The sequence below is a fragment of the Habropoda laboriosa genome, unplaced genomic scaffold (genome assembly GCF_001263275.1).
Source record: "Habropoda laboriosa isolate 0110345459 unplaced genomic scaffold, ASM126327v1 scaffold718, whole genome shotgun sequence".
In the NCBI taxonomy this organism is placed as follows: Eukaryota; Metazoa; Arthropoda; class Insecta; order Hymenoptera; family Apidae; genus Habropoda; species Habropoda laboriosa.
The window spans coordinates 240528-259007 of NW_017100942.1; the positions used below are offsets into that span (position 1 = coordinate 240528).

Below are 18480 nucleotides of genomic sequence, written 5' to 3' on the forward strand. Positions count from 1 at the left end.
TTCATCACCGCGAAGTCAGCGTAATCTCGTTTCTGCCTCTATGTTACAGATTTCCTGTACCGGCACAGCGTTACCATCGATAACGTTAGTACCGAGGTCGAGATACTGGACACTTCCAGGTGCGAGGTAAGTTCTTGTGCGATTTTTAAACGTTTCCTCCAAGAGGAGCCGGATTTTTCACCTTTTTTCATTCTTTCTTCCTCTGCTCGTGAAGTGTAGCGTTGCGGCGGACGTTGAATATTCAGATTAATTTTTTTCTTCTTTTTTGTGGTTTCGTATGTTAATGTGTACGATGCTGTGTTCGGAGAAATTATTTTACATACCTACGATGTGCTTTTCGTGAATTATTAGAAATTTTGTTTTTTAAAATTTCGCGATTTTTAATTTGCTTATCGCGAGTCTGAGATGATCTGCTTGGGAAAGTTTCTTTCCCCAAATTTTCACTTAAGTTTCTTACTTTAAAGGTTCCTTTTCTTTTAAGTTTCGTGAGTTTTAATTTGAATATTGTGCATATCGCCGTGGTAATGGCCGATTCGAGTGCGAAACGTCCGCAAAAATTTTAGAGTTACACTCGTAGATTGTAATTTAAATGCCCCGCATTTACCGAAGACAAACTGAGTAAGCTTGTCTTCCAAAATTTTTTATTAACGAAATCTGCAGTTGAAAGATCAAAATTGAAATAATTGAGGTAATTCTGCATGCAGATATTGCGTAAGTTAGGTTAGTTACGCTACACACATTCGGCGTTGCTCAGTTTGCAAAGGTTTGAAAGAGGTTACGAATGGCGAAACTAGGAAATTCTAAGCCAAAATGATAAAAGTCCACGCTTCGATATCTCTCAGTCGAGTGTGCTTCAACGAACAGATCGCAAATTATCGTCGGGGATTTTTGCCATTCTCACCGTTGGATCGGTGAGAAGAAAAGGAGCGTCAGGTACCTAATGATCCAGCGGGATTATTGATGGATACACGACATAGATTGGCGTTAAAATCTCACTCGAACACGAGCACGGTGAAAATGTACATTTACGGCCGTACGTTTATTTGACAGACTGATTTGCCCGCGTGAGTTATGCGTGGTTTCGTGGTCGGCTGTAAATTATCCACGGTTACAACGGGATCGTCGGCCTTTGATTTCTGTTTTACGGTGCTGCCCGAGCCAGCGAATGTGAGCCAGTGAATTCGTCGTCATTTTTGTCGTCGCTCTGGCTGAATAAGAGATTTGACCAAAAAGAAAAAAAAATACGCATACCTACTCTATGTATAACTCAATATTTCGCAAGTGAGGAGAAAAAGCTTGTGACACAATTTTCTTCCCAGCGCTGTTTCTTCTGTACACGTACGAAAGATGTTGAAAACAGAAATTAGAAATTTGATAAGTGGGCAAATTGTGCGTGTGAAAAAATTGAGAGATTTCAATTTGAAATTTTAAAGGTGAAATTTTCTGGATAGATTTGGTTGTGCATTTTCTTTTTTAATTTTATGGGAGATTGCAGGTTTTACGGTAAATTTAACTAAGAAAAAAAGAAAATTCGAAAAATTAATGAAATTCTTGAAATATAATAAAAAAAAGTAGGACGAAGGTGAATTTTCAATTTGGTAAAGGAATCATTTTATTAAGTTTCAATATTTTACGATGAATTCAGGAATTTTAAAGAAATTTTAAAAGAATTTTAAAAGATATCTTCCCTGAATGACACAAATAAGATTTTTAACAATTTTTACGTCGATATTTCTTTTTGTCGCAAAAAAATTCGTCGATCTAGAGCAGAATTCTTCCTCAAGGACCACGTCTGTCATATTTTCTATAGGAATTCGAGTTCCTTGGTCGATTCTAAAGCGAGTCGACTGCTGTTCCGTGGAAATCTGGTTATCTACCGTCGTTGATAGAGAAGAATGCGAGGAAAGACTGGCGTGTAACTCGCGGTGATTTAGTTCGTTCGTGGATAGACAGGCTTGGTAATTCCTATGGACTTTCGTTCGGTCGGCGAAAGGGTGGAACTGGTGTGGAGAATTCGATGGTTGAATTGATGTTTGTAGGTTTGCCTGTTGGAATTGATTTTCAGATGATGAAGTGGAATAGTTGGTACGCGGGTAATACAGTGACGATGAAATTTCTGCTGATTTAAATTGTCTCGGGAATGTGAAGGATTGCCGATGCAATTAAATTTGAATTTTTATTTTAGACATGAATTTCAACTTTTATTAATTTATTATCCCTGATAAAAAGAAACGTTAATTTAGTCTCAGCGATATAAAATTAATGACAAATAATTATATCTTAAAGTTATAAACCAGTATTTGATATGAGATTAACTTCGTTATTAAACTTTTCAAATTAGCATTTCGTCTCTAAAATATATTTGCTTTTAATATTCTTCTCGGTCGATCATTTTTACTATGTGAATAATCCAACTTCGAATTTGACCAATTTAACTAAAAAGACGAATTACGTCAAATTTCCAACTTCCTCAACTTTCAAAAAATGTTAATAACACATACAAAGAATACAAAAATCCCGCGAGAAGCACGCGTCGCTATCCTTCAAATCAGAACCATCAGATTACTCCTCCCTCGCCAATCCTCACCCGGCAATTACACAACACTGGAACGTTTCGCCGGAATTTTTCACCCGGCAATTACACAACGAAAAAGTAAAACCAGTTGATCCTCGATCCCGATTTAATCGGTCCCTCTCTCGGCGAAGAAGCAAGAGAAGAACGAAACGCAGCCACGCGATAAGTCGGTCTCCCTGTGCTTGATCCTCGAAGGATCGCCTAAGGGGTAGCAGTGTATACAGTGATCGACACCGATGACTTGACGAATCTTGGACGATCGAGCATCGCGAGAGCAAACTTGCAACGAACAAAACACCGAACATTCTGTTCTTTTGCCGGCGTTGTCCGCGCGAAAGTCTGTTTCGTCTTGCTTAGAGAGAACTCTCGGTGTAAACGCGCGTTCTCCGCTCGGTTCAGCGTTTCCTTTTGCATTTTTTTCGCGCAGACTCGGTACGCGGCATCGGCGCCTTTTATATTTATCTTCCGTCGACGCCTGTAAACACGCGACTATTTCACCAGGCCGAACCGTGGAGAACGCGCTTTTTCCCTCGTCTTCCACACTCGCCAACTCTTCATCTTTCTTCCGTTCCCTCTTCCGCCGCCGTCACCCTCCTCACGCCTTCGGGCAGTTACGTCTTCGCCGCACGACGCGCGTTCATTGTGAAAGTCACGATGAATCATTTTGCTTTTGCCGGGACACAAACGCTCTGCCTCGACACACGTTTCGCAATAGGCCGCTTTTCATTTAGCGCAGCTTTTTGCTCGTGTTTCTCGCGCGGACAGAGAGGAATTTCACCGAGGGGAAACAGAGCGGCGCTCTGTTCCTGATGAAGTCGTCCACGATCGTATCGCGAGCGTTTCTTGGAGGGAGGCTGGTTTCGTTTGCTGATTGGAAGGGTCGCCGATTGGTCGTTGATGTTTTCGAGGCGATTAGGGAGTGTTCGGAGATTTTGCTGACGGATGGAGGGATTTTTGGGGATATAGTGGGGACAGTGTTAACGGAACTTTAGCGAATTTTGAAAATTTGGGGGTGCTCTGTTTTTCTCTCTGTTATGAGGAAGCATGAGTTCACGCAATTTTGGGAAAATTAGGAGGAAGAAAAAATGGTGTCAACAATTAAATTTCACTTACTCCATTCTAGCTTCCACTCTGAATAACCTGATTCCAGCGCACAACTCAATTCTCACAAAAGGAATTGACTTGCGTTGTTTCCCATCTCACCCATTCAATTTTCCTTAAATTTCACATACATCATTAATTCTCAATTATATCCAGCTTCCAGCCTGAATAACCTGATTCCAGTGCGTGACTCAATTTTCACAAAAAGAATCAATCTGAACTCACGAATTCAATTTCCTTTAAATTCCACTTACACCATTAATTCTGAATTGAATCCAGTTTCCAGCGTGAATACCCTGATTCCAGTGCACGACTCAATTCTCCCAAAAGGAATTGACTTGCGTTATTACTCATCTCACCGATTCAATTTCCCTTACACCATCGATTCCCCAGCAATTAAACCAATCTTCTCACCATCTTCCCACAAATTCCTCCCGTCATTTAACTCGCATAATCGAAATTCCACCGATCCACCGTAAACACTTAATATCCAAATTCTCCACTCGGATTACACACGAATCTCCCCTATTTGCTCGATGGAACGAGATACTAATGCGGCCCCTGTGGAACAGCCACCGAACAACAATCGGCCCCGTCGACGTGACCTTCTAATGGCGTAGTGATTTATGCATAGTTTTTAAACCTCCGACTCGATTCGCCACCGGTGGCAATAATTCACGATCCTCGAGAACAATGGCTCCTCTCAGCTCGGTAATAGAAAAAGACCGCTGCGGAATCTCAATGAGGATTCCGCTCTACCTGCGACAGGTGAACACGCCGTTCCGTGAACGTGGCCAGAGAGCCACTTGACTCTCTCTCTGTATATATATACACGTACACATACACACATATACAAACATCTATGTACGTGAAGGCGCGCGAGTAAACGTGTGTGTATATAGTCAGAGTCGCCTAGATTCGAATTTAAAGGCGATCGTTATTCAATTCAAATACGCGGCTAACGGGCCTTGTCGTAGGATTTCCGCTTCGACGTGTTCGCGTGCAGGTTCGTTACCGTATTCTAGAAGAATCGGGTTAAGGAAGGTCAGGTCGGAACGATCGACCTGAAACTGGCCGATTCCGTGGAGATTTGGGTTAAGTAAGGTCAGGCTGGTTCAAACGAGCGACGCATCGCTTAGGATTGCGTCGTCGTTGGTGCCATCGAGTCGATGTCACATACCCACACACACCATGTCGTTACGACCATTGCCAGACTCTTTTTCGGATCCCTGTGCGGTATTTTTGAATACCGTGCGAGAGTGGCTTTTCAAGTTGTTTTTGGGAACGGAGATTTGCTGCTGGAGTAGCCGCCAGATTGTTCATTTTTTGTTTTGTATTGTGGGAATTGTTGAGCTCATTTCTTTAGGGGAGTATGTTAATTTTTGTGGAAATAAGAAATTATTGATTGTGTCAATTTTTTTTTTTTTACGGACGGTGCTCTGATTTAAATATACCGAAGCTCGAGGAAATGAGAAATTTCGGATTTTTTATTTTTAGCCTTGGGAATTATTAAGCTGATTTTTCTAGGGAAGTATATGGTTTTTGGCGAAATAAAAAATTAATTTGTTTCCCAATAACCACACTAACTTAAAATACCAAAAATCATAAAAATGTCAAATTTTAGATTTTCTATTTTAAATTCGTAAATATGACAAATTTTAATTATATCAAAATTCATAAAAACGACAAATTTTTAATTTCCTACTTTAAACACTCCTAAACTCGTAAAAACGTCGAATTTATTTGCAACAAAAAAAATATATATAATTATGTAGTAAATTGGTTTCCTTGCTTGAGCAGAAATGAGTCTCGGTCATCAGTACGTCTGAGTTCTAGTGTTAAAAAAGGTGTTCGATACCGTTATTATTAGTTTCGATTGTCGATAGATGCGATCGTTCAGGTCGTTGACACTGTCTTGTTACATTGTTTAGGGAATGGACAAAGGACAATTTCAGAGGCTACACGTTTCTGTGAACTTTTTCAATGAAAATTATTCTTCCGAATTCTTCTTTTTCACCGTTTCGAGTTAACACGTTAGGCTTGTTGTTGTTCTGTTGCTATTTGTAATAAATATGAAGGTGTCGCTGTTTCTGTACGTTTTCTCATTTCAGGATATCGATGCAAGGTGGATACGGTAAAATTTCGAACTTTCAAGTTAGTAACCTTTTAAGACTTACCTTTGTTAATTGTATTAATTACGAATAATTGTACACAATCTGATTACTTCTGTAAAGTTGAAATGTTCAAATAACAACATCTGAAATATAATTTCTCGTAGTTAATGTATATATATATATATGTGTATATACACTTAAGCTGTACGAATTTCCTTTATTCTTTGCGATAGAAATATTTAAGTTCGTCGTATATAGTAACAAGTGATTCGTTCTTCTCCACCAGTTTTTCTGTCTTAATGTTATAATTTGCTTTAGCCTTACTTTTACTACGATCCTCTTAAAATTGACCGTGAAAAAAAGCAACGCAGAGAAGGAAAATTTTGCATCTGCTAATTCAACCTGAAAAAGATTACAATAAGAATTTATGAAAATAAAAATTTCCAAAGTTTGTCCTCCCTCAAATCGCTTATTTAAAATACTGCTCTAGATATACTCTTCCTCGTTAGATTCGATTTTTCCACGAAATCGATTGAATCCATGAAAATATTGAAAATTTTCCTCGTTCAAATCGCTCGATAAAAATACTGCTCTAAATATCACACTCTTCCTCGTTCAATTCGCCTTTTTCTCGAATTGAAATAAATTAAAATCGGTTAAAACTTTTGCAAAAAATCGACCAAAACCCATGAAAATTTTCATAAAAAATGGATAAAATTTTCCCCCTTCAAATCGCTTGCAAGAAAACACTACTCCGAGTGTCACACTCTTCCTCGTTCAATTCGCCTTTTTCTCGAATTGAAATAAATTAAAATCGGTTAAAACTTTTGCAAAAAATCGACCAAAATCCATGAAAATTTTCATAAAAAATGGATAAAATTTTCCCCCTACAAATCGCTCGCAAGAAAACACTACTCCGAATGTCACACTTTTCCTCGTTCAATTCGCCTTTTTCTCGAATTGAAATAAATTAAAATCGGTTAAAACTTTTGCAAAAAATCGACCAAAACCCATGAAAATTTTCATAAAAAATGGATAAAATTTTCCCCCTACAAATCGCTTGCAAGAAAACACTACTCCGAGTGTCACACTCTTCCTCGTCCAATTCGGCTTTTTCACGAATTGAAATGGAATACCGAGCTTCCTACCGTTCTCGATCGAACCGACAAGGAAGAGAAAAAAGAGAAAAAGTTACCCGGTAGGAAAAGAAAAGAGAAAGATGAGAGAGAGAGAGAGAGAGCTCCACGGCAGAGTGGTGGCGACGGGGGAGAGGAGAGGTGAAAAAAGGACTGCGACGTTGAGGAGCGCGCGTATATATTTTCTGGTCTGCAAAAGGAATCCAACATATTCCTTATACGCGCGTCGTACGCACGGTACACTGACTCGTCCCGGCTTATTCGGTAGCCCCGCAACAAGACACGATCGAGAGGCCAGGTTGTTTTTAGCAAACTGGTTTTTCTACCCGGGGCTTACAATTACTGGCTTCCTTTTTTGCGCTGCCCCCCAAATGTTTGCACCTGTCGCTTAAAAGGCTGCGAACCGTGGGCCCAAGATGGCATACCTGACCGTTCGAGGATTAGTCCTTGGATTCGGTGCTAAGAATATTTGGAGCACAACAGAGCCCGGGCTGTACGAGGTACGCCGCGACGATATTCCACGGGAATCCATTCATGGTATTTCAACCATTCATTCACCGCGGCAATTCCGTTTTCATCTGTCACGTGGTCGCTCCTTCGATCTGATAACCCGTGCAACAGGTGTCCCGGTAAAATTTCACGATTTTCAAACTGATATTTTGTGGGTTAAAAGGATGTGATCCGATAGGAGAAATATTTGTAATTCAACGTTGTTCGTGTGATTTCATGCTGTAAAGCATTTATTTCTTGCTATTTTCGAGCAGATAGCAAGTAAACTTTTTTTTAGGTTAAATTGAAATGAGTTTTATTTTCAAAAATTGTATAATGCAAGTGTCAGACTGGATTTTGCGCAAAGAAATACAGGCAGTTTTTTGTGACTTGCTCTGTGCACCTAATCTCGAGGCTCTTCGAGGGCTTAGAATTACATTTTCGACATTCGCTAGATGCTCCCTTTGCAAATAATTGAGAAAAATAGTCCAGCAAAATTAGTAAAAAATATGCCTTTCAGGAACCTCATTTTTCCAACAATATACTTATCATTCGACAATATCTCAATTTAGCAAAAGTTTCAATAAAATGTTATCCCTCAGTAAACAACGCGCGTGGTAGATTCAGATGTTTCACGACAACCCCGAAATTTTCTTTTCAGGCCGTATCATTTTAAAATTTCTTTCATCGAATCAACCTGAAAAACTGCAGAGGACAAAATTCAGGCTTAAATTAACACAGAAGCGCGCCTACAGGTCCCAATAACACACTACAAACAAATTTTCGAAACGCCTATAGACACCAACAACAGCGAAAGGGTTGTTTCATTTTTTTTTAATTTTTGCTAAATTGAGATATTGTGGAATAATAAGTAGGGGGGTTCCCCTAGCGCCAGACGCTTAAGGTTTTTCTTAAATAAATCTCTCTACCTGTGCACTCGTGACTGAAACGCGTAGGAAACTTATTTTTATTCCTTTTGTCTCCTCCAGGAGATACGCAGAATAACGGCTCGGTAGCGTTTCAATTATTACAGGTACAGCTAATGTTCGACATTAGGTGCCGTCCGGCGTTAACCACTTGCGCTGGCAGCCAATTCACAGATGCCCAAATGCTACGCTGCAATTCGACGTGAGCTGAAAACTTGAAACGAGAAGACTCGGCAGAGTTCAGCGCGAAAAATTCGATCTACTTTACACAGATGTGTACACTAATTTTGTACAGAGCGATACATTCTTGCAACATTGCTTGCATTCTGCGTTTTTTTTCTTTCTTGCACGTACAGTCTGTTCCACAAGAGCGTGGACGCGATATCTACGTGAAAGTTAATTCTTTCTGTAAGAAATTTTATATACATCGAAGGTACATCTAATAAACTAATACTTGCTTTACGCGAACAAAGTTTCAGGTTTCGAAAATATCGCGTCCACGCTCTTGCGGTACAGAATGTACCTTACATCTTCTCTTCTTACATGTTTTTCTTGCAAACTTAACAAACAAAATTTCTCATAAGTGAAAAAGAAGATTGACGTGTCTAACACGTCGTTGGCAATTCTGGGACAAAAGCATCTCGATGTGCGTGGCACGTCTTTTCAGCGCAAGTGGTTAAGGGAACTCCCCCTGTACTATTGGGAAAAATTGGGGGAAGATATCGCAAACAATATCCAATCAAATCACACTCAGTCCTAAACATACCTGAAACGTCTCTATCCCAAAAATCAATTTCCATTTTCCATCCATACAGACGGTTTCGCAAACACCCAAGAAGACAAGACTGTGATGGGACGATAGGGGTCAATTCACCGGCAGGAACGCGATCTTTTCTAAGCGAGCCGACACTGATGCGTCGCGCCGTGTTTCGTAACGCGGGATTCTATTTGCGTCGCGGCGCTTCTCACATTCGTGAAACGCCGTTTCAAACTTGGACGCGTAGAACCACGCGGCGTAAACAATGGCGGAGCGTAGCTCGCTGTTCACGAGGACGCGTTCACCGTTAACCAAGCGCGTAGATTCGATAAATAATACGATACAGGAAGCCGTGTGCTCCACCGATTTGTATGTACGCGTTTATACCACGCGGTCCCGTGGCCGCCGATCGATCGTTTCGCCCGCTCCTATCGAACCCTACGATCTCACGATCATTATCGATCGGTTCACGCGCGATTTATTGGCGACGGCGCGTCCTCAGCTTGTGAAAATTTGATCACTTTCTACGATACCGTGCCGATACATTCGGATCATTTATGTAAGCGAACGCGAGTTTAGGCTGATCGGAATGGTTTTGCCGTGTCGGGTAGTCGAACGTGACAAGATGTTTCCATTCGCGGGAGGATTTGCGGTGTAAGTAATTGGGAATGTTTGCGGTATTTTTTATTGGACACTTGGTAGACTTTGTTCGGTTACTCCGGTACTCCTGTTATGTCGGCTTTTTTGGTATTTAACCCCTTAACTTATAACAAGGGGCGGCCACAACGCGGCTCTTATGCAAATAAAATGCGTCCAAAAGTAATTATCTTATTTCATTCAAGGAAGATCTGTGAGTAAACTTTCAAAAATTCAACTGATTTTTCAGTTTCTCATTGTTTATTTTATTATCAGAGATAAATAAATGGCTCTTTCAAATATTCCTTCCTCAAGTGTGGCTTCCAAAGGTAGTGTAGCTGGCCACCCCTGACCTACAACAACGAGTCAGTCTCGTCACAGAAATTCTACTCAAGATATGAGAAAAATAGTTATATTGTTAAGGAAAATTCATCGTAATCCTGACTTTCGTTCTAATTTATAACACTGGGAATTACTAAATGTAATCAGATCAACTTTTCTTACCTGATATAGTACTAAAACAGTAAACGACTATAGCTTAGATGCATAGTCAGAAAAGAATCATAGGTTAAGGGGTTAATGTTTGATACAAGCACTGAATTGTAATATTGTAGGGATTCGTGTTTGATATTGATATTGACGTAACTTAAAAAATGTTTATTCATGTCTGAATAAACATATCGAAAAAATGATAAGGAAGATTTGAATAGGTATGTTATCAAACTTCGTGAATCTTTGTAAAGGAAAATTTATGTATGCAGGTTTATAAAAAATATTTATGTTTGAATAAACATATCGAAAAAATTATAAGGAAGATTTGAATAGGTTGTTACATTTTATAACAGTTTTCTCGAGATGTTTGTGTTAGTAGTAAAAGCTGCTACTCAAGGGGAATTTCATTCGTTCATAAGGATCGTTATAAGTAAATTGGAGAAAGATTAAGATTATTATATCACCGCTTGACATTGACAGTGGAACAGCTAAAAAAATGTGAATTTTCATTTTTTTGCACAGGTAGATTCCAATAGATGCAGTATTTTTATCATACGAAACGGTGGATTTCTAGCTTCGTTAGTTTCATATCAGAGAGCAGGTCATATCGGTATTCGACTATTTAAAATTTCTTCTCCTGCATTTACATTTTCTGAGTTATGTCGCTATCAAACAGCGATACAATAATTTCAATTTTTAATCCAATTTATCCTACCTATAACGTTCTTTACCAGTGAAATTCTCCTTGAATACTAACATCTACTACTAACACAAATATCTAAATAAAATACTCCTATAAAATGTACATAAATTTTCACGAAAATTTCGTAGCAACCTATTTAAATCTTCCTTATCATTTTTCCACGTCCAAAGACCAACCTCTAATCCACTAAATCCCCTCCAGATTTTTACCACTTCAACCACTTTATCTTACTTTACTACAACGTTCTTTATGAATGAAATTAATTCCCATTGAACGGTAACCTTTACAACTATCAAACTCCCAACAAAGTATCTTTTACGCACCGCTGCCTACCCGCAAAACCTATACACACGCGCTCCTATCTCTCAATACATCTAATTCCCCGCAAAAATATCACCGTACTCTCAAAAACATACGTTCACATGACCCGTGAAACCTACCAACAAGAACCACCATGGTAGACGGTAACTTTATTTACTACCTCGCCGATAAATTCAAACCTTTTACCCTCTCTTACGAAATCTCCACCGGTGATACAGTTTCTTTGGCCGGCTAACGAAGAAAATTTATTCGACGCACGTATGTAAAACAGGGTGAAAGAAAAGCCACCCGACAAAATCGTCGGCCCGGTCCGAGTTAATGAGCACCACCGTGGTATAGAAAATACGAGGTAGGAGAAAGATTAGAGAAGGCCTAAGTTTGAGTACAATGGGGATTTTCTAACGGGGCGATGGCGATATATCGGCGCGAACCGGCTAAAGTATCGCTCTGTCGGATAGCGGATTTAACGATCTGTCCTGTGTACAGTCGCGAGGCTGTGATCGCGCACCACTGCCACACTGATCCACATCGATATCGATCTCCGTAGATCCTGTTCTTACGCAGACGCTTGGCTTGGTCGTTGCACCGAGAGAGCCAAGGCAGAAATCGGATTCGGCGTGTAACACTGACTGTCTTGTGCACTCAGTCAATGAATATTCGATCGCTTCCACGAACATTTTTGTTACGGTTATTTGTCTCAGGTGTGCGTGCACCTTTTCGCGTGTTTTTTTTTTTTGGCTGTGTGTGCGTTGGATGTAGGGCTAAGGAGGAGTGTGTGTTCGGGGGATTTCATTTTTTGGGGTCGTTGATCAAATCGAAGATCAGATCTACGGGACCATAGTGAAATAGAGAGTGTGTTGAATATTTAAATAAAATAGTGTAGTTTATCTCTGCGTTAATTTTAGAAAATTTCAAAGATCCGATTTGCAAACTTTTGCTATAGCAAGATGACCAAGGGGTTAAATATTTGTGTTTAGATTTGTTGTCATAGGTTTATAGTTCTGAAGAGTGTTTTTTAATTTCCATTTTTCTTTCGTTACTGGAAATTTAAATTGTCAAGAAGTGATAAGGGGATGAAGTGAGGTTTCAGTCGAGGCAAAATTTGGTCCAAATCGGTTAAAGTGTTTGGGAATTAATGAAATGAAATTTGCTAAAGTAGCTTGAGAAGAATCATGGAAAATATTTAAAAAATTGCAATTTGAGATGCATAAATAAAAACATTTTTTTGAAGGAAGGAGTATTTGTGTTCTTATACCTATGAGAATTATTGATTGTAAAGGGTTAATATAGAAAAAGGCAATCTCGTACGAGTATGAATGGTTAACTAAGTACACAGGACGTCACAGTGTTCCTACTACGTAATTAAAGTATTGAAACAGAAAAGTCGATTGTACACTCCGCTTAATTTTTATTAATACACCTTATCTTTCATCGTATGTTACCCTTATATGACGTACTTCTATTCTATCTTTATCTTTCATTCATGTAAGTGTCTTTTACCCTTTACATTCGAGCGAAACTTTCTCATAAAACTGTGTGAAAATTTTTTAAAAGAATGTCCTATCGATGTAATGTTGAAAATTTTATAGAAATTGTTTAAATTCTCAGATACTGAAACTGTAAAATTTTACAAAACGAATTCTTTAAAAAAAGAAAGTAGATTATGAAAGAGAGGTGGCTACCCTCTGCATAAAATATTGTTCCAATGACTTGCCCGTTACTATCTCTAACAAGAGAATTTTGATGAAATAAGAAAGAATCAATTTCCCCACTGAAAGCCAGAACAATCTTCGCCATGAAGATCAAGTATTCACTGCCTCTTCACATCCACATTTCACCGCGAACAACAAGCAACACACTCTAGCCTAGCACTTAACAGAAACGTCAGTACACATCGAGAGTGGGCAATTATCTCCGTATTAAACACCTTTCCGCGACAACAAATTAACTCTAGCATCGAGCAGCATTCTCTCTGTAACAGAATCTCGAAGTAGAAAAGCAGGAGAGAGAAAAAAAATGTTTCGACAACAGAGGCTTATCTCTCGCCTTTTTAACTGCTAGAAGACGCGTGTATGGAGGCAGATAGCAGCCGAGAAAGAGAGAAAGAGCGCGTAAAAGGCACTGATGCGCTAAAGTGCATCGCTGTGAAGCTCGCGGTATAATCTATCCAATTATCCAGCTGCAACGCAACTCGGTCCATTCATTGCTTGGCCGCAGATATAGCCGTGGATACAGCGAGTTCTCTAGCCTCCTCTCCTAGGTATCTAACCGCGTAAAATCGCTTTCCACCGGGTGAAACTTTATGGTGGAAGAGGCGAGAGCGGGACGTTGGAGCGTTTAAAGCGCGCGTAACCTGTCCACCGAGCGTGTTCTAATCTACCAAATTGTTCGCATGCAGTTTGCCGAGAGTTGGCTAGAGAGGATCGATACAGATAGGGGTGGCGAGTGGAAGGAAGCGTTGCTGGGAGAGTGTCGTGCTTGATATCGCGTTGCTCGAGCCGAGATAAGACGGGATACAGTCGGCGGAAACGATATTACAGCGAGGTCGTGTTTTAACCCTTTCACCGCTATTGGCGCTTTCAAAATTTTCTCACCCTTTCGTACACTTTCGCCTTAATTCAATCCTTAAATTTTGAATTCTAAATTCCTTCGAGTACTCCCGCTTTAATCTAATAATAGAAATTTAAAAATGATAAATTTGAAAATTTTCCAAACGAAAGATTTTGCCGGTAATCTACCGCAGGGAAAGGGTTAAGGGGGTTGAAAAATAGGTGAAGTTTGGGAATTCTTTTCATAGTTGACTAATAAACGTAGAATTTGAATTTTTATCAGAGGATGTAAACGTAACTTTCTGCTTTCTTCTGCAATCTTTTCAAACTAAAATTGTTACAAAATGGAGGAGTTATTGCGAAATTTCTTGTGCTAGAGCAGAGGTCGGCAAACTGCGGCCCGCCACCAGTTTTTTTTTTGGCCCGCGAGTTATGTACAGTTAAATGGAATATTATTGAAAAAGAAAGAATTCCATATTTCTCATTAATAAATGTGTATTACAAATAAAGGATTTGTCAAAAAATTTTAATTTGTAGTTAACTACCTTCATACACACATACGTAATAATCTCAATTTTCTCTTTTGCCGACCCCTGTGCGCCGATTGCTGGCAAGGATTGGAACGTCTGAAATAAAAAATTCTTTTTAATTTATTGTATGAATAAAAATGTGTTAGCTACAATGAAGTGTAAGATTTTTTCAATATTTCGGTTATTTAATTTTTTTGAAACGTTTGAAGCTAAGAAGAGGTTTTTCCTCTTCAAACTGCCGCCATTTCTACGATAATTAGAATTTTTGAAAGAAATGATATTTATAATTTGCTCTGTGAAATTGAGCGAATAACGGTATAATTGGTGTTTAGTAACACTTCATCCAGATTAGTTCACCTTTGACCACTTTGCACGCTGACAACAAATCCCGTTCTAATGTAGCGGCCAAGTTTCGATTCACCTGATTACATGCGCAACTTGGCGGACCACCGGCGGCCATTTTGAAACCACGACCCTGTTCTCCCTCCGGGAGTTGATCGGAACCTAACCGCGAGGAGGCCGTCGCGGTTTCTCCTTCGTGATTTCTGCACCGTCTGCAATAACAAAACGTGAAATGTTTTCGCGACGCGTTGTCTGCTGCGCATTTTTGCATGTTCAAACTCGAGAATGCCTTTGTTCCTACAGTCAAATTGCAAAATTGTCGAAACTTCATTTTTCAGGATCAAAAGAAACCATTTTGGTAATTAAAGTAAATTCACCTTTGCACTGATTTTACTCACTAAATTAAAAAAATAAATATAAATGGTATAGTTTTTTTTTTTTTTTACTGAAAAATTAAATTTTTGCAATTTCGAGTTTTTCATTGGAACGACGAATTTTATTTTAAGTAAAATAGGGATGGAGAAAAAATTGAATTAAAAAAATTTTAATAAAAATTCTTGTGAAAGATTACAGGAAGTGTTTTGCGTAATATAAAACACTTCTGAAAATCGCGACAGAGGAACTCGATTCCGGATCCTTCGTCTATCAGATTTTTCATCCCCGAACCCGATACCTGAATCGGTATCTTAATATACGAATTCAGGTTTAACCTAAGCTTAACTTGGCTCAAGCTATCGAGAATTTTTCTCTTGCCGCGTTTAATATCCGAAACGGTATTTTCATATCCTAATCCAGATTTAGTTGAATTATACTCGAAACTCCTGATGAATTTTCTTCTCTCGAGCGTAATACTCCGAGCGATATCTTAATGCTCCGATCGAGACTTAACTCAAACCTAATTTGCATTAAGTTGCCTAAGAATTTCTCCTCATTCTACTCTAATACCCTCTATCTAACTCAGAACAAGTCGTGGATAAATTGCTCCCCAGCTAAGTTTAATAAAACATCAAAGAAATTCCTTCTGATAACATACGTAAATGACAATTCCATTTAAATTATGATCCTATCCTCTTAATCAGCCATTCCTTTTTACATTAATTAACAAAATGATTTCCTCCTCCTCAGAAAGATCAATTTTTTTCAAATTTCACAGCTTAAAATTCCACGATATTTTGAATTTCTGAAGCAAAAAAGTAAAATTTCAAAAATTTGCCCAAAAACACCGCATAATTCGTGAAACAACCCGACGCTTATTGCCGGTACTATACATCTCAATTCATCAGACCGTTACCGAAGGAGAAGATTCATACCTCCGAAATAACATCGATCATCGTGAAACGAATCTCCGCGGAAGGTATCCCAGCCACCTTCTTTTTCTCTCTCTCTCTCGGTGTTGTGAATCGTGTGTTCGCAAAAAAGCGCGTGCGAAATACGCCGAGAGGAAAGCTTGTGTCGGCTCGTTCGGCACGCGTGCTGTTGCTGCTGCTTGCTGCTGCCTCTCGAGAGCTCTGGTGAACGAAAGGAGAACGACGACGGATGGACGCGTCTCTTTTTGTATGGTCGAGAAGGCTGGTTGGTCCGTGGTGCACTCTCTCAAGCAACCGAGAAGGAACACACCGCGATCGTGATGTCAATCACCAATGAAGACAGTTACCGTGCCGACTGTCACCGCGGCGATCTTCACGGTGACAGCAGCACGCGCCTTAAGCCTTATTCACAAGACACGAGGACCCAACGGTCGAAGCAATAAATTCTCTCCCCCCCCTCTCCTCCTCCACTCTCCTCCCCGGATGCTTGTTCCATGTTTCTTGTATAAGTGCGGCTAACTGATGTAAATGCCTGCTTCGTCCGTGCTGGAACTTAATTAATCTTCTTCTCTTTCCCCTCCCCACCCCTGAAAACGCTCTCCTCTTTGCCCTTCTACGATCCTAGCCGATCGTCGGATCATTAATCATCGATTGTTCCGTGAATAATCGTGGACACGATGGCATCGATGCGCCGCGTGTCAGTCTTTCACGCTCGATTAGACGTTTAGCCGTGTTTGCGGGTTTCTGGGTGTGTAAACGGTTCGATGGGATTGCTTGGAAGGTTTTTACAGGAAGAATTTGGAAGTTTCGTTCGACGAAGTTTGAGGGAATTTTTGGGGGTGAGTTTTGACAAGTGTGAACGTGGTTTTAAGGTTTGTCTCTGGGATATTGCGATAAATTTTTATTAATGTTTATATTCTATATTAACGTGAAAAATCATATTAAAGTATGTAGGTGAGGAGTTGAAATTTTTGTTTGACGAAGTTTGAGGGAATTTTTGGGGTTTCGTTTCGAGAAGTGTGAATGTGCTTTTAAGGTTTTCTCCAGGAATATTGCGATAAAATTCTACTAACGTTTATCTGTTGCAACTATTCTATATTAACTTGAAAAATCATATTCAGATATTGAGACGAGGAATCGGAATTTTTGTTTGACGAAGTTTGAGGGAATTTTTGATATTTCGTTTCGAGAAGTGTGAATGTGCTTTAACCCATTAATAGAGTACACCGCGCTGAGGCGCTTAAAGTAGGTAAAGTTTGGGAATTTTTTTCATAGATAATTATCGAACGAAAAGTTTCAATTTTTTCACAGGCTATAAACGTAACATTCAGCTTTACTCTCTAATTTTTGAAAAGTAAAAATGTCGAGTCTGTCTCTAAAATATTGCCATAAAATTGCACTAACGTTTATCTATTGTAACTATTACTTACTATCTTAAAAAGTCGCAGTGATTTTTGAATTCTTTTTATTTTGACTGTGGGCCGACGTTAATGTATGAAGGAAGGTTTAATGCACCGTTAAAAGTGTCGAGGTCGTGCCTCATTTTTCCCAGCTAATCAGTGTATAATTAAGTCGCAATCCAAACTCAGAAAGACCTCCAAACGATGGTTACACAGATGTCTCACATTGCATTATCCCTCTCTTTTCCCGCGCACAAATTAATCCCAAACAGCACAGTAAATCATAACACACACGACGAGATACAAGAAAAAAAAAAAAAAAAAACAGAGAACCACCCTAACGAGTTAATAAGAACACTATACTACACATATTCCAAGGAGACTGAAAAATAGAAGAACACCAATTGTCACAGGATAATCACTCGTCAAACGTCAATCAGTGTACCAAATGCCTTCATGGCAAATTCTACACATAACTTACACATCAACACGTTGGCTGCCCCTCCAAATTTCCACATTACTCTCAGAAGGCCACAAGAAAATTTTCATGATCCTAAGCACAGCATCATATCGTACTTTATTATTTTTTTTTAATTCAAAATAATGTCTAGCTAGCTATGACGTTCAAAATTTTTAGTTGACAACATTCGTTCTATTCTAATTATCCAAACATTTAAAGCACTCCTGTCATAGTTAACCAACGTAACACAACATATCAATAAAAAAAAAGAAAAAATGAATCTCAAGATCACCGATCGTTTCATACTTCGTCTGGGTCTACATAATTCGCGGTGCCGAAAAGCTGAGCCGCGCCAGTATGTTGTCCTCACCCTCCCCTCCACTTCATCCACTTCCACGTCCATTGTATTTTAATCGTCGCCGATTTCGCAAGTGCATTCCCCGCATCCCGGTATCATAATGCGATCACGTATCGCGGCGACACGGCATCTACTTGATAAGCCGTACGTGCCACCATTAGGCGCACACGATAATTTTATTTACCGTCGTTTTGCACCGCGCCCACCCCCTCGATCTCTTCTACCGTACGGTACTTGGCGGGTGTTTGGCCGTGCGCCGGTAGAGAACGCCGAGATAAATGATG

The 18480-nt window shown here is 39.5% G+C and overlaps 1 protein-coding gene across 1 annotated transcript in view; it reads left to right on the top strand.

Moving 5' to 3' along the window:
• The window catches only part of LOC108577658 (ras-related and estrogen-regulated growth inhibitor-like), a 104984-nt gene that overhangs the window by 36937 nt on the left and 49567 nt on the right, over positions 1 to 18480 (top strand). The window contains exon 3 of the mRNA XM_017940839.1: positions 50 to 126. Within this exon, the coding sequence (XP_017796328.1) occupies positions 50 to 126 (77 nt within the window). The remainder of the gene's footprint in view (positions 1 to 49; positions 127 to 18480) is intronic.